This window comes from Mobula birostris, chromosome 1 (genome assembly GCF_030028105.1).
Source record: "Mobula birostris isolate sMobBir1 chromosome 1, sMobBir1.hap1, whole genome shotgun sequence".
Taxonomy (NCBI): Eukaryota; Metazoa; Chordata; class Chondrichthyes; order Myliobatiformes; family Myliobatidae; genus Mobula; species Mobula birostris.
Window position 1 is genome coordinate 91,855,157 of NC_092370.1, and position 23,980 is coordinate 91,879,136.

At 42.6% G+C, this 23,980-nt stretch overlaps 1 protein-coding gene across 13 annotated transcripts in view; it reads right to left on the reverse strand.

Annotated features, from left to right (window-relative positions):
- The window catches only part of LOC140198158 (receptor-type tyrosine-protein phosphatase mu-like), a 1,049,822-nt gene that overhangs the window by 714,833 nt on the left and 311,009 nt on the right, over positions 1–23,980 (reverse strand). For 10 of the 13 annotated variants that reach the window (XM_072259223.1, XM_072259213.1, XM_072259205.1 and 7 more), the window contains exon 3: positions 422–693. In XM_072259223.1, coding sequence (XP_072115324.1) covers positions 422–693 — 272 coding nt within the window. Of the gene's footprint in view, positions 1–421; positions 694–18,556; positions 18,620–18,729; positions 18,872–21,012; positions 21,036–23,980 lie in introns of those variants that run through there. The other 3 variants (XM_072259237.1, XM_072259188.1, XM_072259230.1) reach the window with 3 other exon arrangements.

Below are 23,980 nucleotides of genomic sequence, written 5' to 3' on the forward strand. Positions count from 1 at the left end.
AGCTCCATGGTTACCATTCCTGATTCTTGCTTCCTTACTTCAATTTAAAATTTCCATCTATTATCATGGGATTCAAACACTTTACTCTTAACTAGAAACTTCGGGTATTGAGAGTAACTTACACTGAATACCACAAATGAATAATAGATAAACATTAGTGCTGTTCAGTACTTGGGTCCAGCCACTCCTGATTTTTATGAAAGTAAAGCTTTCTGCTCGGATGGTATCGGGTGGTTACTGAAAACAGTTTGCTTTTTTCTTCCCTTACACTCTAGATAACTAAAATTCAACAGTCTTAATATTTTGAGATCAACTGCCTCTTTGTAGACCTAGCTTCTTTAACTATTATTTAATAGTTAAAAATACCAACCCACAGCTTGAACACATCTGAGAAATTCAAGAGAGATTAAATGTCCAATACCTGATAGAAATTTGGCCAGAATGTGCTAACGGCCAACTCGGCTTTGTTCCAGGTTCTAGTTGTCATTCCAGACACATTCCAGATTGGGTTCCCGAGGGGTCCATCATTGACCTTCACATAAACATTGAGTAACCCAGGGTTTGCCCTTTCCTTGCCAGATATGAAGTAATGGAAATCAATGCAGTGTGTATCGTTCTCCTTCACTTTCGATAATAAGAGATGTGCTTTTTGTCCTGCCTGGCGTCCAGAGGTGTTGACCATCACAAACGACCCTGCATGTAAGAGGTAGAATTGGAAGCTCATTAGAGAGTGTATTCTATAAAGGTAATGTGTATTAAGACAAATGAATTGCTACAAATCTTGTCAGAAGCCAAATAATAAAACTTGCCTCACATTGAAAAGCAGCTTATTATACTCTGTTTGCAAGTTCATTAAATTCTCTTTAGCAATGTACCAGTACTGGATCAATATGTTAAGCATAATAACAACACCATATCTGATTTCTTTTCTGCTGAAGGCATTGACTCTTGCTGGCTATAATTAGATGGATACTGGCAGTTTGAATAATCACCTAAATTACACTTTAGTGAAAACTGTAAAACAATATACATATAATCAGCGCACACAGCTAATTCATAATAAGTATAGGATTAGTTTGTAGACATCAAATTGATCCAAACAAGAGAAAATCTGCAGATGCTGGAAATCCGAGTCCTGCCGAAGGGTTTCAGCCCAAAACATCAACTGTACTTTTTTTCTGTAGATGCTGCCTGGCCTGCTGAGTTCCTCAATCATTTATGTGTGTTGTCCAAATTATGATAAAATCTTTGACCTGAAACATTAACTCCATTTGTCTTCCCGCAGCTGCAGTCTGACTTACTGAGGGTTTCCAACATTTTTAATATATATTTCTAACATCTACAGTTTTTTTTTGCTTTTTGCAAAGTTTTTTAGAATGTTTTCAACAGAACTGCACTATCAGTCCAAAACTGACCGCTACCAATGGAGATAAATGGCTCTAACCAGAATTTATCAGTAACATCAGGAATGTAAATAGAAAATACACTTTGTAAAGAGATTTTATGCTTGGAGTTCCATTTTATTGGCAGAAGGCAGCTTGCAGAATCTGTTGCAATGAGCAAAATCTGTTGAATATCAACAAAACTCAACTCTGACTTTGGAGGTCATGCTCATTGATATCACACAGGCATCTTGGCCATTGCAAGTCTTCCATAAATATATCCATCTGCTTGGCAAATATCTTCCTGTACTTGGAATGACAACTTATGTTCTGTGACCCCTTTCCTGGAATGTTGATTGATATAAGTGAGCAGTAAAGCCAAGAATGAATGCCAGCGAGATGGAAAAGTAATGACCTTTGACAGAAGCCAAGCCCATAACAATGAAAATAGAAAAGGACACAATCATCATCACCAACAACTATAATTGAGATGCAGAGGGAAATGAATTAGTGGACTGGGAAACTTCAATAAACGTGTCAATGGACTTCCAGAACAGGGCTTTTAGCAAAAGAAGCACATGCAATTAAGGCAAAGCATTGTAATTTAGGGTTGAGCACTGGGAAACGAGGGAGGCAGTGACAGAGGTAAAATTTTCTAAGTGGGGTTACAAAAAATTTTTTGTTTAAGCTGTAAATACTCGCAAGGTTCATATATGAGTTGGACATGTAGTTTTCCATCCCATCATCTTCATTCATGACATAAAAGTTGGTGGAGATAGAGTCTTTAAAACCACACAGCAATGGCATCCGTTAGTCTTGTGGAACCATGGATTTGCGCCTTGGAAGGTTTCCAGGGCGCAGGCCTGGGCAGGGTTGTATGGAAGACCGGCAGTTGCCCATGCTGCAAGTCTCCCCTCTCCACGCCACCGACATTGTCCAAGGGACGGGCACTAGGGCCGAACACGCTGGCTCAGCTGAGGCTTGAACTAGCGACCTTCAGATCACTAGCCCAATGCCTTAACCACTTGGCCACGCACTAACACACAGCAATATTCATAGATTAAAAGCCTACAAACTGGAAGCAAATTGTCTTTGTAGTATTTCATACTAGCAAAAGGTCATTCAGCCCATAGTATCCATGTTGATTATGATGGTGCCAACTTAAACTCAGACAGAAAGAACCTGTGTCACTGGAGCCATGAGCCAGCAGTACTACCTGCTGCATCCCTGTGTCATCCCATGGCTGTAATAAAATTTGAAAAATGTAATACTTGGTATTAAAATTTTAATTTTAGGCAAAGAATCAGCAGCTGATATCTTGCTCATCATATATCCTCAGAGAAATGATTATAAGTACAGATACCTCTCTCATTCTCTCTCCTTTGCAATGGTGTTACATCTGAGTTCCTCACCCTCATCCCCAAGACCCAGCACAGCTTATTGATCTTTCACTTGCCAGACTGAATTTTTTCCCCAGAAGTGATTATTATTGCATGGTTTAGCATATAGATTTAACAAGAGAGGCACAATTAATGGGCATGCTGATGCCACAGTCCAAATGAAACTGGACGTTGGCATGCCTTCAGCAGCAGAACTACCGATAATAAAGTGACAATGCATTTCTGACCATATTGTTTTCCTTTCCACTTGAGCAAAAATGGATAGAAAAGGTTTAGGGGGATGTAGACCAAGCACAGGCAAATGGGATTAACTTGGATAGATATCTTGGTTGGCGTGGATGAGTTGGACCATGCTGCATTACTCAGTGAATCTGAAAGTCAGGTTGTCAAGTTGGCTGAGTTGATGTTGCACTCCACTAAAGGCCAATATAGTTACACCACTGTTTCTTTCAGCTTCACCAGGTTCCATTGCCTTTGTGTCACCACTGAAGAGCTATGTTTGGGCAATGCTTAGTTGACATATCAATGGAAAAATGGATGTTTTTATTACTTCCCAGATCAACTTTCTCTGTCATTTTTTGATTATGGCCACACTCTAGTAATCATTTCTTTAAGAAAGTGCTTTTAAATGAAAGATTTATTTGTTATTAGAAAAGAACAAAAACAAGGAGATCAGGTTGTTCTCAAGTGCACACAACACAGGATAACTAGCAGGAATAAACAAGACTGCATGAGAAAATCAAATCAAGAGTAGGACATCAGGCACCTCAACCCACCTCACCATTTAATGTGATCATGGCTGATCAATTTTGCCATGGATCAATTTTTGAAATTCAGACCTTCTGGAACATTACATTTTGGTCACAGTTAGAGATGAAGATTCCAAATGAATATGGATCCATTGCCATTTGACTTACTTTGCACACAAGAAAGCAGTTCTTGGAAGATTCACCGACACTCTCAAAACAAAAGTCTATGCTATAGCTGCTCAGGTTCTGCCATAAATAGTATGTATATCAGTGTCCTACTTTACATATGACAAGGCCACAACTAAGATGCAGATTTATTCTCAAAGTAGGGACTAGGGCATGTTTTATCACATGACAGATTTCTTTTAGTAATGCAAAAACATTGTAATAAAAAAATTAGTGGATATGTTCAAAATTATGAAAAGTGTAATTATTGTCACTGGTTAATGAATTGGAATGAGTACATAAGTTTAGAATTGTTAAAAAAAACATCAGTGTAGGAGATAAATACAAGTTCTGATGCTGAAAACCTGAAACAGAAGCAGAAAATGCTGGAAGTAATCAACAGCTACTACAGTTTGGACCTTAATAGTCAACACTCATCCCCTTTCCAAAGTGCTGCCTGACCTGCTGAATTTAAGAGACGCAAGCCTCAGAACATAAAGATGTTGATAGGACTTGATGTACTTTTATCAGAAAGATTGGTGAAGGAGAACTCATTAGTTTCACAGCAATGGTTCCTCAACTTCTCAACAGTTCCTATTCCCAGCATTTCATCTTTTATTTCAGAAGTAATTTGATTGCATTTCTTCCAACAGTGTATTGTATTCAGTGTTCCACTATGTTTAAGAAAGTATATGGATTTTGGGTGACACAACTGTTCAATCCACAAATAAGACACACACTTTCCAGTTGTGTTTTACCTTAATTCTGCACCCATTTCTGACCTCTGTCTTTACTCTTCCTCAATGTTCCAACAAAGCCCAGCAGCATTTTCTCTTCCATTTCAACCCTCAAAAATCAAGATTAAGTTTAACAATTTCAGGTAACTAGCTATCTCTTCTTGAGTTAGAGCTGGCTACTTTTGTTGTAAGATCATCCACCTATAACATTAACACAATCTTTCTTTCTTCTCTGTCATCCCTGACCTGTTGGGCTTTTTCCATCATTATACTTTACTTGAGATTTTGAGCAAGATCTGCATTCTACAGCTGAGAGTTTTATTTTTTAAAAACTTTTATTCAATTTTCTCTATTTGAACTCCCCCCAGACAGATCGGTTATGATTATCTGGTATACATTTCCTTCTCTAAGACAGCACCAAAGTCTTATCTGGACAGCCTTTTCTCTTCTTTTAACACACACATGTTCTCTTTCTCTCTCCCCCTCTATAAATTAAAATGCACTTGTTTTCTTAGTTTTCCAGTTCTGATAAAGAGTCATTGATCCAAATATCAGGCCAGGCAGCATCTATAGAAAGAAGTATAGTCGACGTTTCGGGCTGAGACCCTTCGTCAGGACTAACTGAAAGAAGAGATGGTAAGAGATTTGAAAGTGGGAGGGGGAGGGGGAGATCCAAAATGATAGGAGAAGACAGGAGGGAGAGGGATGGAGCCAAGAGCTGGACAGGTGATTGGCAAAAGGAATACAAGGCTGGAGAAGGGATAGGATCATGGGACGAGGAGGCCTGGGGAGAAAGAAGCGGGGAGGGGGCACCAGAGGAAGATGGAGAGCAGGCAAGGAGTTATTGTGAGAGGGACAGAGAGAAAAAAGAGAGAAAATAAGGAAAAGATAATAAATAAATAAGGGATGGGTTAAGAAGGGGAGGAGAGGCATTAACAGAAGTTAGAGAAGTCAATGTTCATGCCATCAGGTTAGAGGCTACCATGCATGAACATTGACTTCTCTAACCTCCGTTAATACACCTCCTCCCCTTCTTACCCTATCCCTTATTTATTTATTTATTATTATTTTTCCCCTTTTTACTCTCTCTCTTTTTTTTCCTCTCTCTGTCCCTCTCACAATAACTCCTTGCCTGCTCTCCTTCTTCCTCTGGTGCTCCCCTCCCCCTTTCTTTCTCACTTGGCCTCCTGTCCCATGATCCTCTCCCTTCTCCAGCCTTGTATCCCTTTTGCCAATCAACTATCCAGCTCTTAGCTTCATCCCTCCCCCTCCTGCCTTCTCCTATCATTTCAGATCTCCCCCTCCCACTTTCAAATCACTTACTATCTCTTCTTTCAGTTAGTCCTGATGAAGGGCCTCGGCCCGAAACATCGACTGTACTTCTTCCTATAGATGCTGTCTTGCCTGCTGCATTCCACCAGCATTTTTTTTATGTGTGTTGCTTGAATTTCCAGCATCTGCAGATTTCCTCCTGTTTGCGATCCAAATATCAGGTCCTTTTCTTCCTCCACAGGTGTAGCCTGACCCGAGATCATCTTCACTATTTTTTGTTTCTATTTCAGATTCAATGTATTTGAGCAATGTTCAAATGTTAAGGAATGTGAGGAATGGTCAGGGAATTGCTCGATATGAGAGCTTACAAACACACTATATTGTCAGTGACCTCTTCCTGCAGAGTAGGACTGTGCAACAGCTAGGTCGAGATGGCTGGAAGTTCAGACTGAACAAATAGTTGAATGATTACTGTTTATCACACTGATCCTCTTGGATTGTTCAATGAATTCCTTCTCATAGCCAGATGATTATTCACTGAGCTCAAGCATTCTACCTCTTGAAGTTCAGATTCTGTAAGCAAGATGTTTGCAGCAAATGTGGATGTTTGTTTAAAGCTGCCATTCATTCTCTATGCATTTTCCATCCTCTAATTTTCAGAGCTGCCCAATTATCCCAGTGGGATGGAAAATGCCTTAAGTTAAACCCAGGATTTGTCACAGAATTCTGCGGGAAAGGGATGGGTGAAGGTACAATCACAACCACAAACCTTATGCTGATTTTGGACACTATCAGAAAATGTTATTGATGATGTAGTTTATAAAGCTCATGGAAATGAAAATGCCTAAGTGGAGACAAATATTCAGTACACATTTGATTTGCAAAAGTGAACAGACAAGAAGAGAAACAAGTTCACTAAAAGAGTACAACAAGCTGTTGTCCAAACCATATGTTTATGACAAAGAACTCAATGCCTCAGTTGTTTTTAAATGCAATATCCTGTGGAAGATGAAGCTTGGAGACCACACCACAGAGAAACATGTGAAGATCTTCCATCATTATGTTAGATAAGAAACCTGCCTAAAGTAAAAGACTGATGATTCTCTGGTCTAAACAAAAGCAGGGTTTATTGGCTAAGAATAGTGCAAGTAAAAGCAAAGAGCTGGCGATGCCAGTCAAGCATATGTGGAGAGAGAAACCAGGGTGACAATTCAGGTCAGTGACCCTTATTCCTAAGTATTTCCAGCCTTTTCTTTTTTAAATTACAAGTTTTATTGCACAAGTTTACTCTTCATTGATCAGAGTGGGACCTTTACATCAACACGAGGAATTCTGCAGATGCTGGAAATTCAAGCAACACACATCAAAGTTGCTGGTGAACGCAGCAGGCCAGGCAGCATCTCTAGGAAGAGGTACAGTCGACGTTTCGGGCCGAGACCCTTCGTCAGGACTAACTGAAGGAAGAGTGAGTAAGAGATTTGAAAGTGGGAGGGGGAGGGGGGAGAGCCGAAATGATAGGAGAAGACAGGAGGGGGAGGGATGGAGCCAAGAGCTGGACAGGTGATTGGCAAAAGGGATATGAGAGGATCATGGGACAGGAGGCCCAGGGAGAAGGAAAAGAGGGAGGGGGAAAACCCCAGAGGATGGGCAAGGGGTATAGTCAGAAGGACAGAGGGAGAAAAAGGAGAGAGAGAAAAAGAATGTGTGTATATAAATAAATAACGGATGGGGTACGAGGGGGAGGTGGGGCATTAGCGGAAGTTTGATGGCATGAACTTTGACTTCTCAAACTTCTGCTAATGCCCCACCTCCCCCTCGTACCCCATCCGTTATTTATTTATATACACACATTCTTTCTCTCTCTCTTTTTCTCCCTCTGTCCTTCTGACTATACCCCTTGCCCATCCTCTGGGGTTTCCCCCCTCCCTCTTTTCTTTCTCCCTGGGCCTCCTGTCCCATGATCCTCTCATATCCCTTTTGCCAATCACCTGTCCAGCTCTTGGCTCCATCCCTGCCCCTCCTGTCTTCTCCTATCATTTTGGATCTCCCCCTCTCCCTCCCACTTTCAAATCTCTTACTAGCTCTTCCTTCAGTTAGTCCTGACGAAGGGTCTCGGCCCGAAACGTCGACTGTACCTCTTCCTAGAGATGCTGCCTGGCCTGCTGCGTTCACCAGCAACTTTGATGTGTGTTTCTTTCCGTCAACACTAATTTTTAAAGGGGCTTTACTTCCCCATGGATGCCAAGTGCTTGGCTGCTCCCATTGATGAATCTTCATATTCAGGAGTTCTGGGTATTACGTTGTTGTGAAAATCTTAATTGTATTCATCAGAGATTCATGGTAGAACATGTATAATGCACATTGCCTAACATGGCTAAGTAGTGTCCTTAAAGAAACAACAGCTGCAATATAAAATAAAATGTTTTAAGATTTTTCAGATACATCCTATGGAGCTGGATTTTTGGAGCCTTTAAACTGCTGCTCTGGAATTTATACAAATACATGGCAAGTTATCTGATGACTCGAGCTTACTGCTTCCTTGGTTCATTTCACTGTTCCAGGTGCTTCCACTGAGACATTTCAGTCCAGAGCTGTTCCAAGTTGTGTGCATTAAGATCTGGCAGGTTGTCCATCTGAGGTAGGGGTAGGAGGAGTTAGAAGATCTAAATGAGTTTGGTGACCCCATATTGAAGGAGAAGTCATCCCATATGGCAATGCAAAAATAAAATGTGATCACGGCTTTACCAGGTCAGCTTCCACATCATGTTCAGGAAACAAAATGCAATGTCCAAGGCACTTTCCATGAATTTTTCTGGTGTGCAAAGAAAATGAGCTCAGGAAGAGCCAAGAATTTGCCCTCAGTGCTACAACTGGCAAACCAAAAGCTGACTACTGTGGGAATTTTAGTGACAGAAAGGTGTTGAAAGCTGATCCTCAGAGACATGAGTTAATTGCATGTCTTCTGAACATTTGGCTGTACAAACCCCTTTCACTTACAGCATTGATCAACTGTAAAATATTCCTTGGTATCAACCATCCACATAGCTTCAGCTATATTCCCACTGTTAATTACTTACTGTATTACTGTGCTTCCATGTAGTTAACTCGAAATACTTACTTGGTATCAACATGAACATAATTTTACTACAAGATATTTTCTCTCAAGAGAGGCAAACCGAGGACGCAGCCCACATAATCCTTGGTGTGTCAGCTGGCTTGCCGCTGTTCATTCAAGACACAATTCTTTTCCTGAAATCCTGTCACTAGGAATGATATGCTGGGAATGTTGGCAAATTGCCACAATCATTATGGAGTCTGATGCTGAATGAGTTCTTTCTTGAATATCCTTACTAAAATACAAACCTCCTCCATGTGCTGTTATATAGCACAACAGGATAAGTGGAATGCACTTCTGTGTTGTATTGTTATGTTTAGATTACTGAGTATCCCTACATTCACTGTTAAAATTGCAAATTGGTTCCCTTTAGGTTTGGTTGAGTTCATCCTAAATTTGAATTGGGAATCTCAATGGCAAATCCATTTGGTGGCCAAGTCAGGCTCCTCTGATGTGTATGGGAGCACACTTGCAATCTTAGGGCAGTAAGTTCTCCAGTATGTATAGGCACAAAGAGGAAATCATTTGGTTTGAGTTTATTTTCACAATACTAAGAGAGGCAGGGATACTCCACTATAACCACAAAAACAGCCTGGCCACTTTCACCTCAGGAGCATCATTACTGCAAGTAATCCCAGTGTATCTACATGCTAGACCATCCTAGCAACACAGCACCTAATATCTCAAGCTTGATGAAGGTTGAATGAAGGATATTTGCAACCTGCTCGAGTTTACAGGTCTAAGATACCAGGCCCTGTTCAGGAACATGGATTTGAGTCAACCAATCAGATCTACTGGCCTGTCAGAAGTCTACCAGCTTCCCCTCCAACTAATATCTACTTTATGATATAACATGGAATCACCAGTCCTTCAGTCTTGGAGCCTCCAGAGACTCAGCAAATAATCAGAGAAGAAATGTCAAAGGGGATTAATACTAAATACTGTTTCTGTTCTTGTGACAAAAAATATTAGAAACTGGAATAAAATCTTCATTGATCTCTGGCCAGGCTAGACAGCCATCCTGTTCAAAACCACCCAGCTGAAGAATTATATTTATGACCAATAAAGTAAATAGATTGTGAATCAGGAAATATAGATTGATGTTTTGTACTGGGCATAGTGCTCAACTATTAACACAGTAATATGTCAAAGAGTTAGGTTAAGACCTTCTTTATGATCTGAAATCAATGCTAATGACTTTATCTTGTATTACATTTTGACTGCTCAGCCTGTGCTCTTACTTTTTGTATTGACAGCAACATTAAGCTTGTTGCACTAAATCAAAAACTTGACAAAACACACAGCTTCATTATAAGTGTTTACAATTTTGTTTTATCAGGAATTGCTTGGAGGAGCGCTAATAGGATGTTAATGTAGTAATACATTTTAGGTGCTTTTATAACTTGTTCTGTGTAAGTTGTGGTAAAATATTAGTGTCTATGCCCTTTGTGTCTTATATCTACACCCCACCAATTAGTATACACAATTATTGTCATTAAATTTAGAACTCTATACTAAAAAAGATAAATCTAACATTCTGATATGCAATACAAGAATGTTAGATTTAGAAACTGAACATTCTCTTAGAGATGCTGAGTCATGGAACACAACAGCACAAAAGAAGGCTCTTAGATCCATCTCGTCTGTGCCAAAATATTAATCTGCCTAGTCACATGGATCGTAGCCCTCCAGACCCCTCATGTTGATGTACTTGTCCAAATTTCTCTTAAATGTTTAAATTGAACCCGCATCCTCCACTGCCAATGACAGTTCGCTCCACACTCTAACCGCCCTCGGTTCCCCTTGAACATTTCACCTTTCATCCGTCGCACTCCGTCTAATTCTAGTCTCACCCAACGCCAGTGGAAAATGTCTGCTTGCATTTACCCTCATCAATTGGTGTACCTCTGTCAAAACTCTCCTCATCCTCATTCCTACGCTTCAGGGAATTAAGCCCTAATCTATTCAACCTCGGGTTCTCAAGTCCTGGCAACATCGTTGGAAATTTTTTCTGCACTCTTTCAATCTTACTGACAACTTTCCTATAGGTAGGTGACCAGAACTGCACACAATACACCAAATTAGGCCTCACCAACATCTTGTACAGCTTTAACATAACATCCCAACTCCTGTACTCAGTACATATTTATAAAGGCGAATATGTTGAAAGCTCCCTTTACAACTCTAACTAACCGTGTCACTTCGAAAAATTAAGGATCTGTATTCCCAGATCCCTCTATTCTCGTGCCCTACCCCTCACCACATAAGACCTCGTATTTGCCTGCGTTAAATTCCATTTGCCATTTTTCAGCCTATTTCCAGTCCAAGTCCCACTGCAAGCTTTGATAGGTAGCCTTTCTCACTGTTCACTACACCCCCAGTCTTGGTGTCATTCACAAACTTGCTGATCCAGTTAACCGCTAGAGCACTGATGTAGATGACGAACAACAATGGACCGGCACCAATCCCTGCAGCACACCACGAGTCACAGGTCTGCAGTCCAACAGGCAATCATCCACTACCACTCTCCAGTTTCTTCCATGAAGCTGATGTCTAATCCTATTTACTATCTCATCCTGAATGCCAACTTTGCTAAAGTCTATGTAGACAACGTCCACTACTTTGCTTTCATCAACATTCCTGGTAACTTCCTCGAAAAATCTACAAGTTTGGTTAGACATGACCTACCACATACAAAGCCATGTTGACTATCCCCAATCAGTTTCTGTCTATCCAAATATTTACTGTCATGTGTGACGCCAAGCAGAGCTACCGGACGGATGATGCTAATGAGAGAGATAATGAAAGACAACGGAGAAACATTCAAAATGCTAATAAGAGAGAAGAGAGGGATTAACGGGAAAGAAACACAATTCAGATATTGACAGACCAGTTGCTTTGAACCTGAACTGTTTGAAGTTTGATGAACAGGTGATACCCCAGCAGGGGGATAAAAGGAGCAGGTTTGCTAAGGCACGAGACACGCCACAAGACCCTGGAAAGAGCAGTGTGCCCCCACAAATGGTGGAGTTTGGAGGACCAGTTCGCGGGAACCGATCAGAGGCTCAAAGGGTGTTAAGGTACGATCGGTGGGAACCTGGGGTGTGTGTCCGCCCTTGCCTGGGTGCCGGGTTCACCGCGGAAGAACAATTGTATCCGGAACGGAGAGGTCACAGTCAGTGACCACAGCAGGATTAGAAGACATTAAAAGGTCTGCCCAAAACCAACTGCAAAGACATCAAAAGGTCTGCCTGAAACCAATTGCATCTCCCACTCTCTCTCTCTCTCTCTCCCCAACGGTACAACAACAGCAACTACCTCGAACTGCACTAAACTGAACTGAAGTCTGCTTCACTTAAGACTGATCATTTTACCCTTAGACTGCGATAGAGCTTGGTTGATTCCTACTACCCTAGTTCTGTGTATATGTGTGTATTATCATTGCTAACCTGTTACATTTATATCCTTATGATTATTGTACTGTATTACTTATGTCTTTAATAAAACTTTATTAGTTCCTAGTAATCACAGACTCCAACGAGCGTTCCATTTCTGCTGGTTTGGCAACCCAGTTACGGGGTATGTAACATCCCACCATGCAAAAACTCATTTCAGGGAGGTAGCACCCCCGCCTCCCACAACCCCATATTCCTCCCCCCCCCCCCCCCCGGTCAACCTCCAAGGGTGTATGTAATACTCTGTTTAGTGATTTCTGTAAACCAAGTTGGGTATATGCAGAAAATGTGACATTAAAATATTTACTTATATTATATTATCATGTTTATTCTATTACAACCTTAAGTCTACAGGGAGTTTGGCCTCATCACATAGGACATCAATAGTGTAGCTCCTTAGCAGCCAGCCAGCTAGTTTAGATAGATAGATATACTTTATTGATCCCGAGGGAAATTGGGTTTCATTACAGCCGCACCAACCAAGAATAGAGCATAGATATAGCAATGCAAAAACCACAAACAATCAAACAACAAAATGCAAACTATGCCAGATGGAAAATAAGTCCAGGACCAGTCTATTGTCTCAGGGTGTCTGACCCTCCACGGGAGGAGCTGCAAGTTCGATGGCCACAGGCAGGAACGACCTCTCGTGCCGCCCAGTGTTTTATCTCGGTGGAATGTGGCTGAAGTCCAACAGTAAAAAGTTCAATATTCGGTCTACAATCATGTTCCTCGATCGTAATATGACCCAGATTGCACCATCTGTTGTTAACCAGAACAGTAACCACCCAACTCCTTTACGCTTACCGCTCTCAGTGCACTTCCGGTCAGCCGGAACGGTCTGGCATCCCTCCATGGAGAAGTTTTGATCGGGAATGTCCTCGTGCAGCCCCGTTCCAGTGAAACACATCACACTGCTCTCCCGAAATGTCCTCTGACTCCTGGCTAGCGCCGTGAACTCATCCATTTTATTACCCACCGAACTCCTCTTCTCCATAAGTCTCTGTTGTCTCGACCCAGTCCTCTTTCCTCGACTTTGTGATCTCTCTCTGCATCCTCTGTGTGTTTTCCTCCAGATTTCAGCAGGGGTGTCTGCTGCTCTGCTCGCTAAACGGGCCAGCATTAGCGCAAGCAGCTCGTCCCTGGAATGAACAATGTGACCATGCTTCTGTCCCGCGTGCTGGGATGTAACTAAAAACTAGCGCTATAAACCCATATAAGACTCTCTCTACCAGCATGTTAGAGAGGATGCAGCTTCAACGTGTTACCGTGAAAAAAAATACAAAAAATAACGTAAGTTAAAAAGTAAGAAGAAAAAAGTAAGAATCCTTAACTAATGTTAGCTATGCTAATGAACGAATGACAGCTGTTAAACTCACCTCAACATGTCTTTTACATTTTAACCCACCATGGGCAATAGAAAAGTCACTGTTGCAAACAGTGCAGCGAGCAACACTGTCATTATTTTTAGGGTCGACTGTAAAGCCCGCCCACAGAGAAAACTGATAGGTCTACTTAGCAGGGGTCCTCAACCCTTTTTGCACCGTGGACCGGTTTAATATTGACAATATTCTTGTGGACGGGGGTGTTAATCACAACCGGAATATAGATGATAAGTCAACTATAAGTCACTTATAAGTGGCTAATACACTCAATTTCATTTCTAAAAGGGTTTATCGAACGAATTTAATATTAAACACACAGCGCATATTTTCCTCACATGAAAATAGGGATAAGTCAATTATAAATCACTTATAAGTCAATTATAAGTTAATAGCATCATAACATTTTAAGTAACGTTTGGATATTAAACACACAGCGCATATTTTCCTCGTATGAACATATAAAATCATTGCAACACACCAATATCGCTGAATTAGTGGGAGCCCTGGGCTTGTTTCCCTACAACAAGACGGTCCCATCGAGGGGTGATGGGAGACAGCGATACTCGAAGGGGTTTCCTTATGTCCAGTCTATTCCGCAATTTAGTTTTTGTTGCATTCATTGCAGAAAAGCCCACTTCGCAGAGATATGATGTTGGAAATAGAAGCAACGTTTTCAGTGCTTTCGTGGCTATCTCAGGATATTCAGCCTTGACTTTGATCCAGAATGCCAGCAGAGATGTTATATCAAACATACTTTTTAGCCCACTGTCATTTGCAAGCTCGAGGAGTTGATCTCCTTCCCGCGCTGACGTGGATGACATGTGGGTAATGACATCGCATGCGTTCAAGTTCAACAGTGGGCGTGACAGGGAATGAGGAAAGGTGCAGCTGACTCATATCGTTTCATATCGCCAAATCATATCGTTTCCTTGCCCCTTGGTGGTTGGGGACCACTCTTAGCATGAAGAGAGACCAATCAGGATGTTCGCTCTCCCTCTCCCTCCCAAAAAAAATTGATTTCTTTGATATTGTATATAATTTCCGGGCGTCAGGAAGCTGCTATCAATATGCAGGAGACTCCCGGAACTTCCGGGAGAGGCGGGATGTCTGTATAGCCAGTCCCTTAGAATACCTTCAAATAACTTAACCATTAATAATGTCAGGCTCACGGGCCTATATTTTCCCACTTTATTCTTAAAGCCTTTCTTAAACAATGAAACAACATCAGCTGTTCTCCAATCCTCCAGCACCACACCCGCGGCTAAGGACATTTTAAATATCTCTGCTAGGGCCCTTGATTTCTGCACTACCCCCCCACCCCCCCCACAAGGTCTGAGGGTACACATTGACAAGCCCTGGGGATTTATCCATCCTAATTGGCCTCAAGACCACAAACACAATCTCTGATCTTTATATAGTCCATGACCTTACTCCTGTTTTGACTCATTTCTATAGACCTTGTGTCATTCTCCCAAGTAATACAGATACCAAAAATCCATTTAAGATCTTCCCCCATCTCTTTTGACTCCATGCATAGATGACGACTTGCTCTTCATATAGATCCCAAGAAACACCCCTGAGATTCTCCTTCACCTTGTTTACGAGAGCAAGCTCACGCCTTCTTTTAGTCCTATTTTCTTCTGAAGTGTTCTCTGTATTTCTTAAAGTCAACTACCTCATTTGTTCCTTCCTGCCTATATTTGCTATGTACCTCCTCTTTCTTGTTAACCAGAGCCTCAACATCTCTTGAAAACCAAGGCTCCTTAAACCTCACACACAAAATGCTGGTGGAACACAGCAGGCCAGACAGCATCCATAGGAAGAAGCACAGTCAATGTTTCGGGCCAAGACCCTTCATCAGGACTAGCTGAAAGTGGAGATAGTAAGAGATTTGAAAGTGGGAGGGGGAGGTGGAGATCCTATCCGAAATGATAGGAGAAGACAGGAGGGGGAGGGATAAAGCTAAGAGCTTTCAAATCTCTTACTATTTCTTCTTTCAGTTAGTCCTAACAAAGGGTCTCGGCCCGAAATGTCGACTGTGCTTCTTCCTATGGATGCTGTCTGACCTGCTGCGTTCCACCAGCATTTTGTGTGTGATGCTTGAATTTCCAGCATCTGCAGATTTCCTCGTGTTTGCTCCTTAAACCTGTTATCTTTGCATATCCTTACTTATCTTAAAATTATAAAATCACTTATTTCAAAATTTTAAGTTTCTTAAGACCCACCCTCAATGCACCAGAATCATCTCATCAAAACACGTATTTCTCCTATACTTCTCGAATGGAATCATGTTCTGCCTTGCAGCCAATTTCTCTGATGATACAACAATCAAAATAAAGATTCTATTAAAATGTACAATTTTAAAAAGCTCCATCAGATAATAATCCCATACAATCCACTGAAAAGGTCTGTAATTCAATCAATAAAGTATTCTATCATGAAGTTAAAGAAAATGATCACAGCTGGCTTCACATGAAATGAGGGGACAGCCTCAATTTAATTAAAGAAATTTGAAATGAAGGATTAGAGAAATGCTGATTTTATTTAGTAAATGAAAATATGAGTCAAATATAATCTTCCTGTCAGCCGTTGAATGAAAATTGGATCACCTTGGGAAATGCCCTGTCTTTATTGCATAAGGCAGTGCAATTCATGTAGTTCTGAAGTTAATTGCCATATTACATGTTTTTTCTTCATTCTTGTTGACTGACACCTTGTCAACCAAGTCACTGGTAACATGTCTATCCCTGTATCATTTACACAGTGAAGTTTTTATACTGGGGCCATTCTATTTTGCATCCTTTATAATACAATTGGCCCCAAGTGTTTTCAATAATGGCTGAGGCAGATTAATGATCATGAGATTGTAAATCAAACACGCTATAAAAATGCAGGCTGGTGGATGAGTCTCTGGAGCATTGTAGGGAAGTTTGGAGCACATTGTTCTCAGAGTACCAGTCAATAGGTATGCCTGAGACAACCAAGCTTTGAAACTGCAGTACCAACAGAAGACACCTGCAAGGTAGACAGTCATTTCCCTCCATACCTCCCAAGTCCTTCTCCATGCCACACTTCATCCCACTATACCCTCACTGCTCCAAACCCAACACTCCTAAAGTCACTGCCAAAGATTTCCAGCTCAGTCCTCTGACCCCCAAATCAGCCAACCATTCAGCTGCTCTGGAGCATTGGAACTGCAGGCGCTGTGTAGCATTTCAGAGCAGGGTCACTGGTATTCTCATGTGGTACCAGTGTGGAGCACCACTTATGATGTATGGAAGCTCTGAGCCTCTGTCTGAATAGCTCTTCCTGTTATGTATCTTTGTCTGCCTGACCTATGACATCAGAGAGGCCACTTGTCCCATGGGATCATGCTGCTTCCCAGCAAAGCAATTCTATTCGTCCCGCTCCTTCTTCCCCATTTCCTTGTGGTCCTGCAAATTGATCACTTTCATATGCCAGCCAACATCGTTTGACTTATTTGCCACTTCCAGTAGCCTGTTTAACTGGTTAAAATGTCTTTAGGATGTGGGAAAAAAATAGAGCACCAGAAGGAAACCCTCACTGTCACAGAGGGAATGGGCATGCTGCGCTCTGACGCAGGGAGGGCAGACGAGCTGCGCCCCGACGTGGGGAGAACGACGAGCTCCGCCCCGACGCAGGGAGGGCGGGCGAGCTGCGCCTCGACGCGGGGAGAGTAGGTGAGCTGTGCCCTGACGCGGGGAGGGCAGGCGAGCTGCGCCCCGACGCGGGGAGAGCGGGCGAGCTGCGCCTGGATGCGGGGAGGGCGGACAAGCTGCGCCCTGACGCGGGGAGGGCGGTGAGATGTGCCCCGACGCGGGGAGAATGGGCGTGCTGCGCCCCGACGCGGGGAGGGCGGGCGAGCTGCGCCCCGACGCGGGGAGAACGACGAGCTCCGCCCCGACGCGGGGAGGGCGGGCGAGCTGCGCCTCGACGCGGGGAGAGTAGGCGAGCTGTGCCCTGACGCGGGGAGGGCAGGCGAGCTGCGCCCCGACGCGGGGAGAGCGGGCGAGCTGCGCCTGGATGCGGGGAGGGCGGACAAGCTGCGCCCTGACGCGGGGAGGGCGGTGAGATGTGCCCCGACGCGGGGAGAATGGGCGTGCTGCGCCCCGACGCGGGGAGGGCGGGCGAGCTGCGCCCGAACGCGGGGAGGGCAGGCGAGCTGCGCCCCGACGCGGGGAGGGCGGGCGAGCTGCGCCTCGACGCGGGGAGAGTGGGCGAGCTGTGCCCCGACGCAGGGAGGGCGGGCGAGCTGCGCACCGACGCGGGGAGAATGACGAGCTCAGCCCGGACGTGGGGAGGGTGGGCGAGCTGCGCCTCGACGCGGGGAGAGTGGGCGAGCTCCACCCCGATGCGGGAAGGGTGGGCGCAGACAGCAGTAACACTCAGGACTGAGCTCATCCTGGGACCTGCAAGGCATCAGCAATAACTGCTGCACTGATGCACTGTGCTCCTCTGATTATGTAAGACACAGAATGTACCCAAGAACAAGCCCTTCAGCCGACTATGTCCTTGCCGAACACGATGTCAAATCAAACTAATTCCTTCTGCCTGTGCGTGCCCAATGTCACTCCATTTCCTTCCTGTTCATATCCCTATCTAAAAGCCTCTTGAATGCCGCTGTTGAATCTACCAGCTCGACCACCCCGGGAGTGTGTCCCAGTCAACTACCATCTCTTTGTAAAAAAAATCCTGTCCTGGTGATGGTGCATAATTTTTAATTAACAGCTGTTACATCGTCATTGAGGGACAACTCTTGCTGCAAAAATACTCTCAGTCTCAGTCTGAGCTGACTACAGCCCAACGAAGTTGCATCAGCGGTCTTAACATGTTTAGCAACATTGTGAGGAAATGACATGGCAATCCAGCACTTACCTCTTTACCTTTACTCTACTTGACACATCTCAGATAACAAAGTGAAGTATTGACTCATGTTGTAGGAAAATGAAAGCACCTCTATAGCCCATGGTGCCAAACATGGAAGCTGTGCAAAATGTAGTGGAAAGCCTTTGTGACATGTTAGTAAGCCAGAGGCAGCAGTCACTTACTTCGGTAATTTAATCCAGTTCTTCTTTTCCTATCTGACTTAAGGCAATAATAATGCAGAAGTGTTCTGTCATATTTACAGCATTTGCTACGAGAATTAAAACATGCTAGGAAGTTTAAGAACAGCATTTCATCAGAGTCAGAGTTAAAGCACAAATGTTACAGTACATAAACTGAACTCAAATAACCTGCAGCGCTGCAAGGGTAAACATGTGCAGTCATGTTCCTGGAAGATCTTTTAACAAATGAATGAGTTTGAGGTTTAGGAGATTTAAATTGCCATGAAAAAGCTAAAACCAGGCAACAACATAAACAAATTCCTACGGAATGAGTCATATTTGACTAATAACTCTCCAGAGTCCAGTTTAGTGTACAGAGTATTCTTTCCTTTAGTCTGAAGAACATAAAACACTTGCTACAAATTTCTTTCACATTGCAAATACCATTTAGTTACAGATCACTTCTCCAGGATTTAGTAACAGTTGGAGATTAACAGTATAGTTTCACTGTGAAATGCCAGTCTCTGCCTTTGGGTTATTCTGAGGCCATTACCCATATTTTATTTATTTATATATATATATTTTTATATAATAATGTAGTGCATGAAGAAATAGTTAAAAAAAGACTGAGTTAGTGTTCAGACATCCCACCTCTCCTGGAAGTTCCGGGAGTCTCCCGCATATTAATAGTGGCTCCCTGATGCCCGAAAGTTATGTACAATATTCCAGAAATCAACTTTTTTGAGAGCGAGCAAGAGAGAGAGAGAGAGAGAAAATGAGGGAGAGAGCAAGCGCGAGAGCAACCACTAGAGAGCACGAGAGAGCGAATGAGAGAGTGAGAGAGCGCGAGAGAGCACGAGAGCGAGAGAGTGAGAGAGAGAGAAAAGAGTGTGAGAGAGAGGGCACCATGGCAGAGTGTTCCAAAAAAAGAAAATATAAAACATATGTCACCCCAGACTACCCTAAATACCCTAAAGTGTACCCCTGCCTAATAGGGGTTAAAAATAATGACAGTGTTGCTCGCTGCACTGTTTGCAACATGACTTTTCTATTGCCCATGGGGGGTTAAGACTGTGAAAGACATGTTGAGGTGAGTTTAACAGGTGTCATTCATTCATTAGCATAGCTAACGTTATTTAAACTAGCTGGCTAGCTGCTAAGGAGCTACTCTATTGCAGACATCCCACCTCTCCCAGAAGTTCCCGGAGTCTCCCGCAAATTGATGGTGCTACCTCCCTGAAATGAGTTTTTGCAGGGTGGGATGTCTGAGTGTTCACGGGTTCATTGTCCATTCAAAAATCTGACGGCAGATGGGAAGATGTTCCTGAAACATTGTAAGTGTGTCTTCGGGCTCCTGTACCTCTTCCTCGATGGTAGCAATGCGAAGAGAGCATATCCTGGGGGATGGGTTTCCTTAGTAATGGATGCTGTCTTTTTGAGGCATCGCCTTTTGAAGGTGTCCTGGATACCAGGGAGGCTAGTGACCATGATGGAGCTGGCTGAGTTTACAACTTTCCGCAGCTGTTTCTAATCCTGTACAGAGGCCCCTCCATACCAGATGGTGATGCAACCTGTTAAGAGTGCTTTCCATGGTACATCTGTAGGTATTTGCTAGTGTCTCCTCATACTCCAAATGAAATATAGTCGCTGCCATGCTTTATTTGTAATTGCATCAATATATTGGGCCTAGGATAGACCCTCAGAAATGTTGACATCCAGGAACTTGAAAATGCTCACCCTTTCTACTTCTGGTCCCTCATTGAGGTCTGGTATGTGTTCCCTCAACTTACCCTTCCCAAAGTCCACAATCAATTCCTTAGTCTTACTGATGGTGAGTGCAAGGTCAATGCTGCGTCACCACTCAACCAGCTGATCTACCTCACTCCTTAGCGCCTCCTGATGTTGTTGAAATTCTGCCAACAACAGTACAGATCCCTGTGGAACCTTGAGTGAGCATCAGTCCCTTCAACCTCTACCCTCTGTCTTCTATGGGCAACCTAGTTCTGAATCCATGATTCCATGCATCTTAATCTTCTGGATGAGCCTCCCATGAGGGAACTTGTCAAATGCCTTACTAAAATCTACGTAAGCAACAAACACAGCTCTACATTCATCAATCACCCTCATCACCTCGTCGAAAAACTCAACCAGGTAGGTCAGACATGATTTGCTCTGCATAAAGCCATGCTGACTCTTTCTAATTCAGTCATGGTTGTCCAACTGCTCATTAATTCTATCCATTAGAATTTTCTCTAGTATCTTCCTTACCCTTGACGTGAGACTCACCGGTCTATAGTTTCCAGGATTAACCCTGGTTTCTTTCTTGAATAATGGAACAACATTAACTACTCGCTAGTGACAAAACTCTTGTAGATACTTGGACTGGAGATGGTGCAGAAAAGTTCGCCAGATTGTTTCCTGGAATGAAGAGAGTGATGAAGAAAGATTCAATAAATTGGGCTTATACATTTCAAGAGTTCACAAAAAAAAATGAAGGCGATTTTATTGAAACAAATGAGATTCAGAGAGGAATGGATAGATTGGATGCCAAGATAAAGATTTCCCTTATGATAGTATCTGAAAATCAGGGTCACAGTTTCAGAATAAGGGGTTACCTATCGGTGGCAGATAAAGAGGAACTCCTTCTTTCTGTAAATCTTAGGAGTTCTCTATCCTAAAGTGCAGGATGTCACACAACAGAATTTCACACTGATTTGGTCTTAATCAGCACAGTATAGCAGAATTTATTAAAAGATTTCATTGTAACAATGATTTAACTAGCATTTATGAAGAAGTAAACAACACATCCTCGATGCTGAGGAGTTTATTTTTTACTTTACCTCTACAGTCTTTGGCCTCTGTGTTAACATTCATCTCCCAGAAAGACGCAATTGGTAAGGGCAAGAAAACTGCGGAAAGATTAGCATGTTCTCTGACCTTCCTTTTCGTTCCTACACCCAAAATCCAAGGAGAAATGATTTTGCTGCCATCAGCTAGTTGTTTTTGCCTTCCAAGAATATAGCTGGCCTTTGAATTACCGATCACCCTCTTTAGGCTATTCGTCTCCCATCAGTCCCAGTCTCCATGTTTAGGTAAAGTTGCTCTATTCTCTAGGCTGCCAAATCTCAGGCATCATGGGTGCAAATTCGCTCCTTCAAACTATCATTTGGTGGCTCATGATAAAGTCTTAAAAATTCTGCCCAGTGGCATGGTGGAATGAAAAGCAACAGCTTCAATATTGTCCAATAACTTGGCAGATGCACTGGAGCCTCCAGCTATCATTTGCAGCCTTGGGAATTCTGCCCTTGTCAATTTACTGAAATGCTTGGTAAAGAAAGCTGTCCTTTGGTTGACTGTCCTTGTCCATACTGGCCCCAGGTTATTCCCTTCTTTCCCAGTTAAAATGAATTAATATATTCAGTTAATTCTCACAGTAGTTCAAGGAGAGTAATAACGAAGGATTGGCCTGCACTTATTGGATCTTAAAACAATGAAGCAGGGGTAATTCTAGGGATTGGCAAGATAGATGAGATTTCCACTGGTTGAAGAGTCAAGGGGCATGGATTATTGATTCAGGGGAACAGGTGGATTATCTGGACGGAGAAGAGAAAGAACTGGACATTCAATCACTGAAAGGTTTTTATACAGTAAATATGGTGAATCAAGGAATATGAAGCCAAGCTGGAAGGCAGGACTGAGGGGAAGAATCCTTGACACATTGTGACCTACTGATGCCCCTTAACTTATCATGCCATCTCTTCATTTATTACGTTACTGGCAGATTCATAAACGCTGTTGTCAAAATATTTGGACTGAAGTGATTCCTCAGCTAATATATCAGGTGGTGCTGCTCTGGGAATCTACACACAAACTCATTACCTGTCCACTGCCCCTCAACTAGCACCACTGAGAAAAATGGACAAGCAAACCCAATTCGCCAAACATTTCAAGTCACATAACAAAAAATACTGTTTGGATACAAAGCAGTATTTCTGCCAGGGAACGAGGTAACTATCGAGCACGACACACTTGCTTCCATTTTCTATTGACTGTAAAGTGCGGGTAATATTCAGTGCTCTTGCAGCCCTGTTGAGATGACATCAGCAGTTAGAGATAAGTTCCAGTATAAGTGCTGACATAATGTTGATGTTATTAGTGAGATCTCAGCATTCAAAATGCCAGAATACCAAGATTTATGGACTGTGAAATTGGACCTCCAGGAACTGACAGTTAATCAGGGATGGCAGCCAACACTGCAAAACCAAGCCCGTTTTGTCTGTGGATTTCTTTGGTGCCATTGTAAGTACAACTACTCAGATGAGACAGGGCTATTGAACGCTGCTTTCCTCTCTGAAAGGCAGTGTCCGATACAACAATGCATCAAGTTCATACAATGATTCATCAGTTCCGAAAGCCACATTTACACTTATATACACAACTGCCAGATGCATTGGTGAAAAAGATTTTTATATTTGTATGACTACACAACTGGTTCTACAAATATAACAGGTCTAGGATTATATGGCATAGGAAACGATCCCAAATGTCCATCCTGTAGCCGACTCTTTGTAAATCCCAAGGATCTAATGAGCAGTCATGGTACAATAGAGAATTAGTACACGGTGGTTAGGTGACTTGACAACACAACTGTACAAAGATCAAATAGCTGTGAGGAATTTTAAACTCAGTCTACTGAAATGTTCATGAACCTATTAGATTCCTGAAAACTCCATTCTGGTTGACCAATGCTTTTAGGGAAGGGGAATTATGGATTTACAATTTCTACCAGATCCATAGATCTGTGCTGAATTCTCATTCTCAATTCTGTTTGCTCCTTATCCACAGCCTTGCAAACCTTTGCACTGTAAATCCTCAGACTGGCCATTGAACCCCTCCCGGTCCATTTGTGCAAACGAGAATAGGTGATGGATTTTGGGATTAAAGGGGATCACACTCCCAGTAGTGAAGGCCAATACAATGAGGATCAACACTGCAATCTCAAGAATTACAGCTCTCTCTTTTCTCAGTCTGTCTGTTGAAGGTGAGAATAATTTTCATTCCGTTACTGAGGTAACATCAAACTAACAATCCCATGTATATAACAAAATGAAGCCATAGTGCATATCCAGTGGAGATCATTGAAGAGTTACTCCAATCTTCCAATCTTTTTGACTGAATCTTGATGAGAAAATATTTTCTGCAAATACTTTTCTTACTATTATATAATTTACCAGATAAAAGTCATTCTGATTGA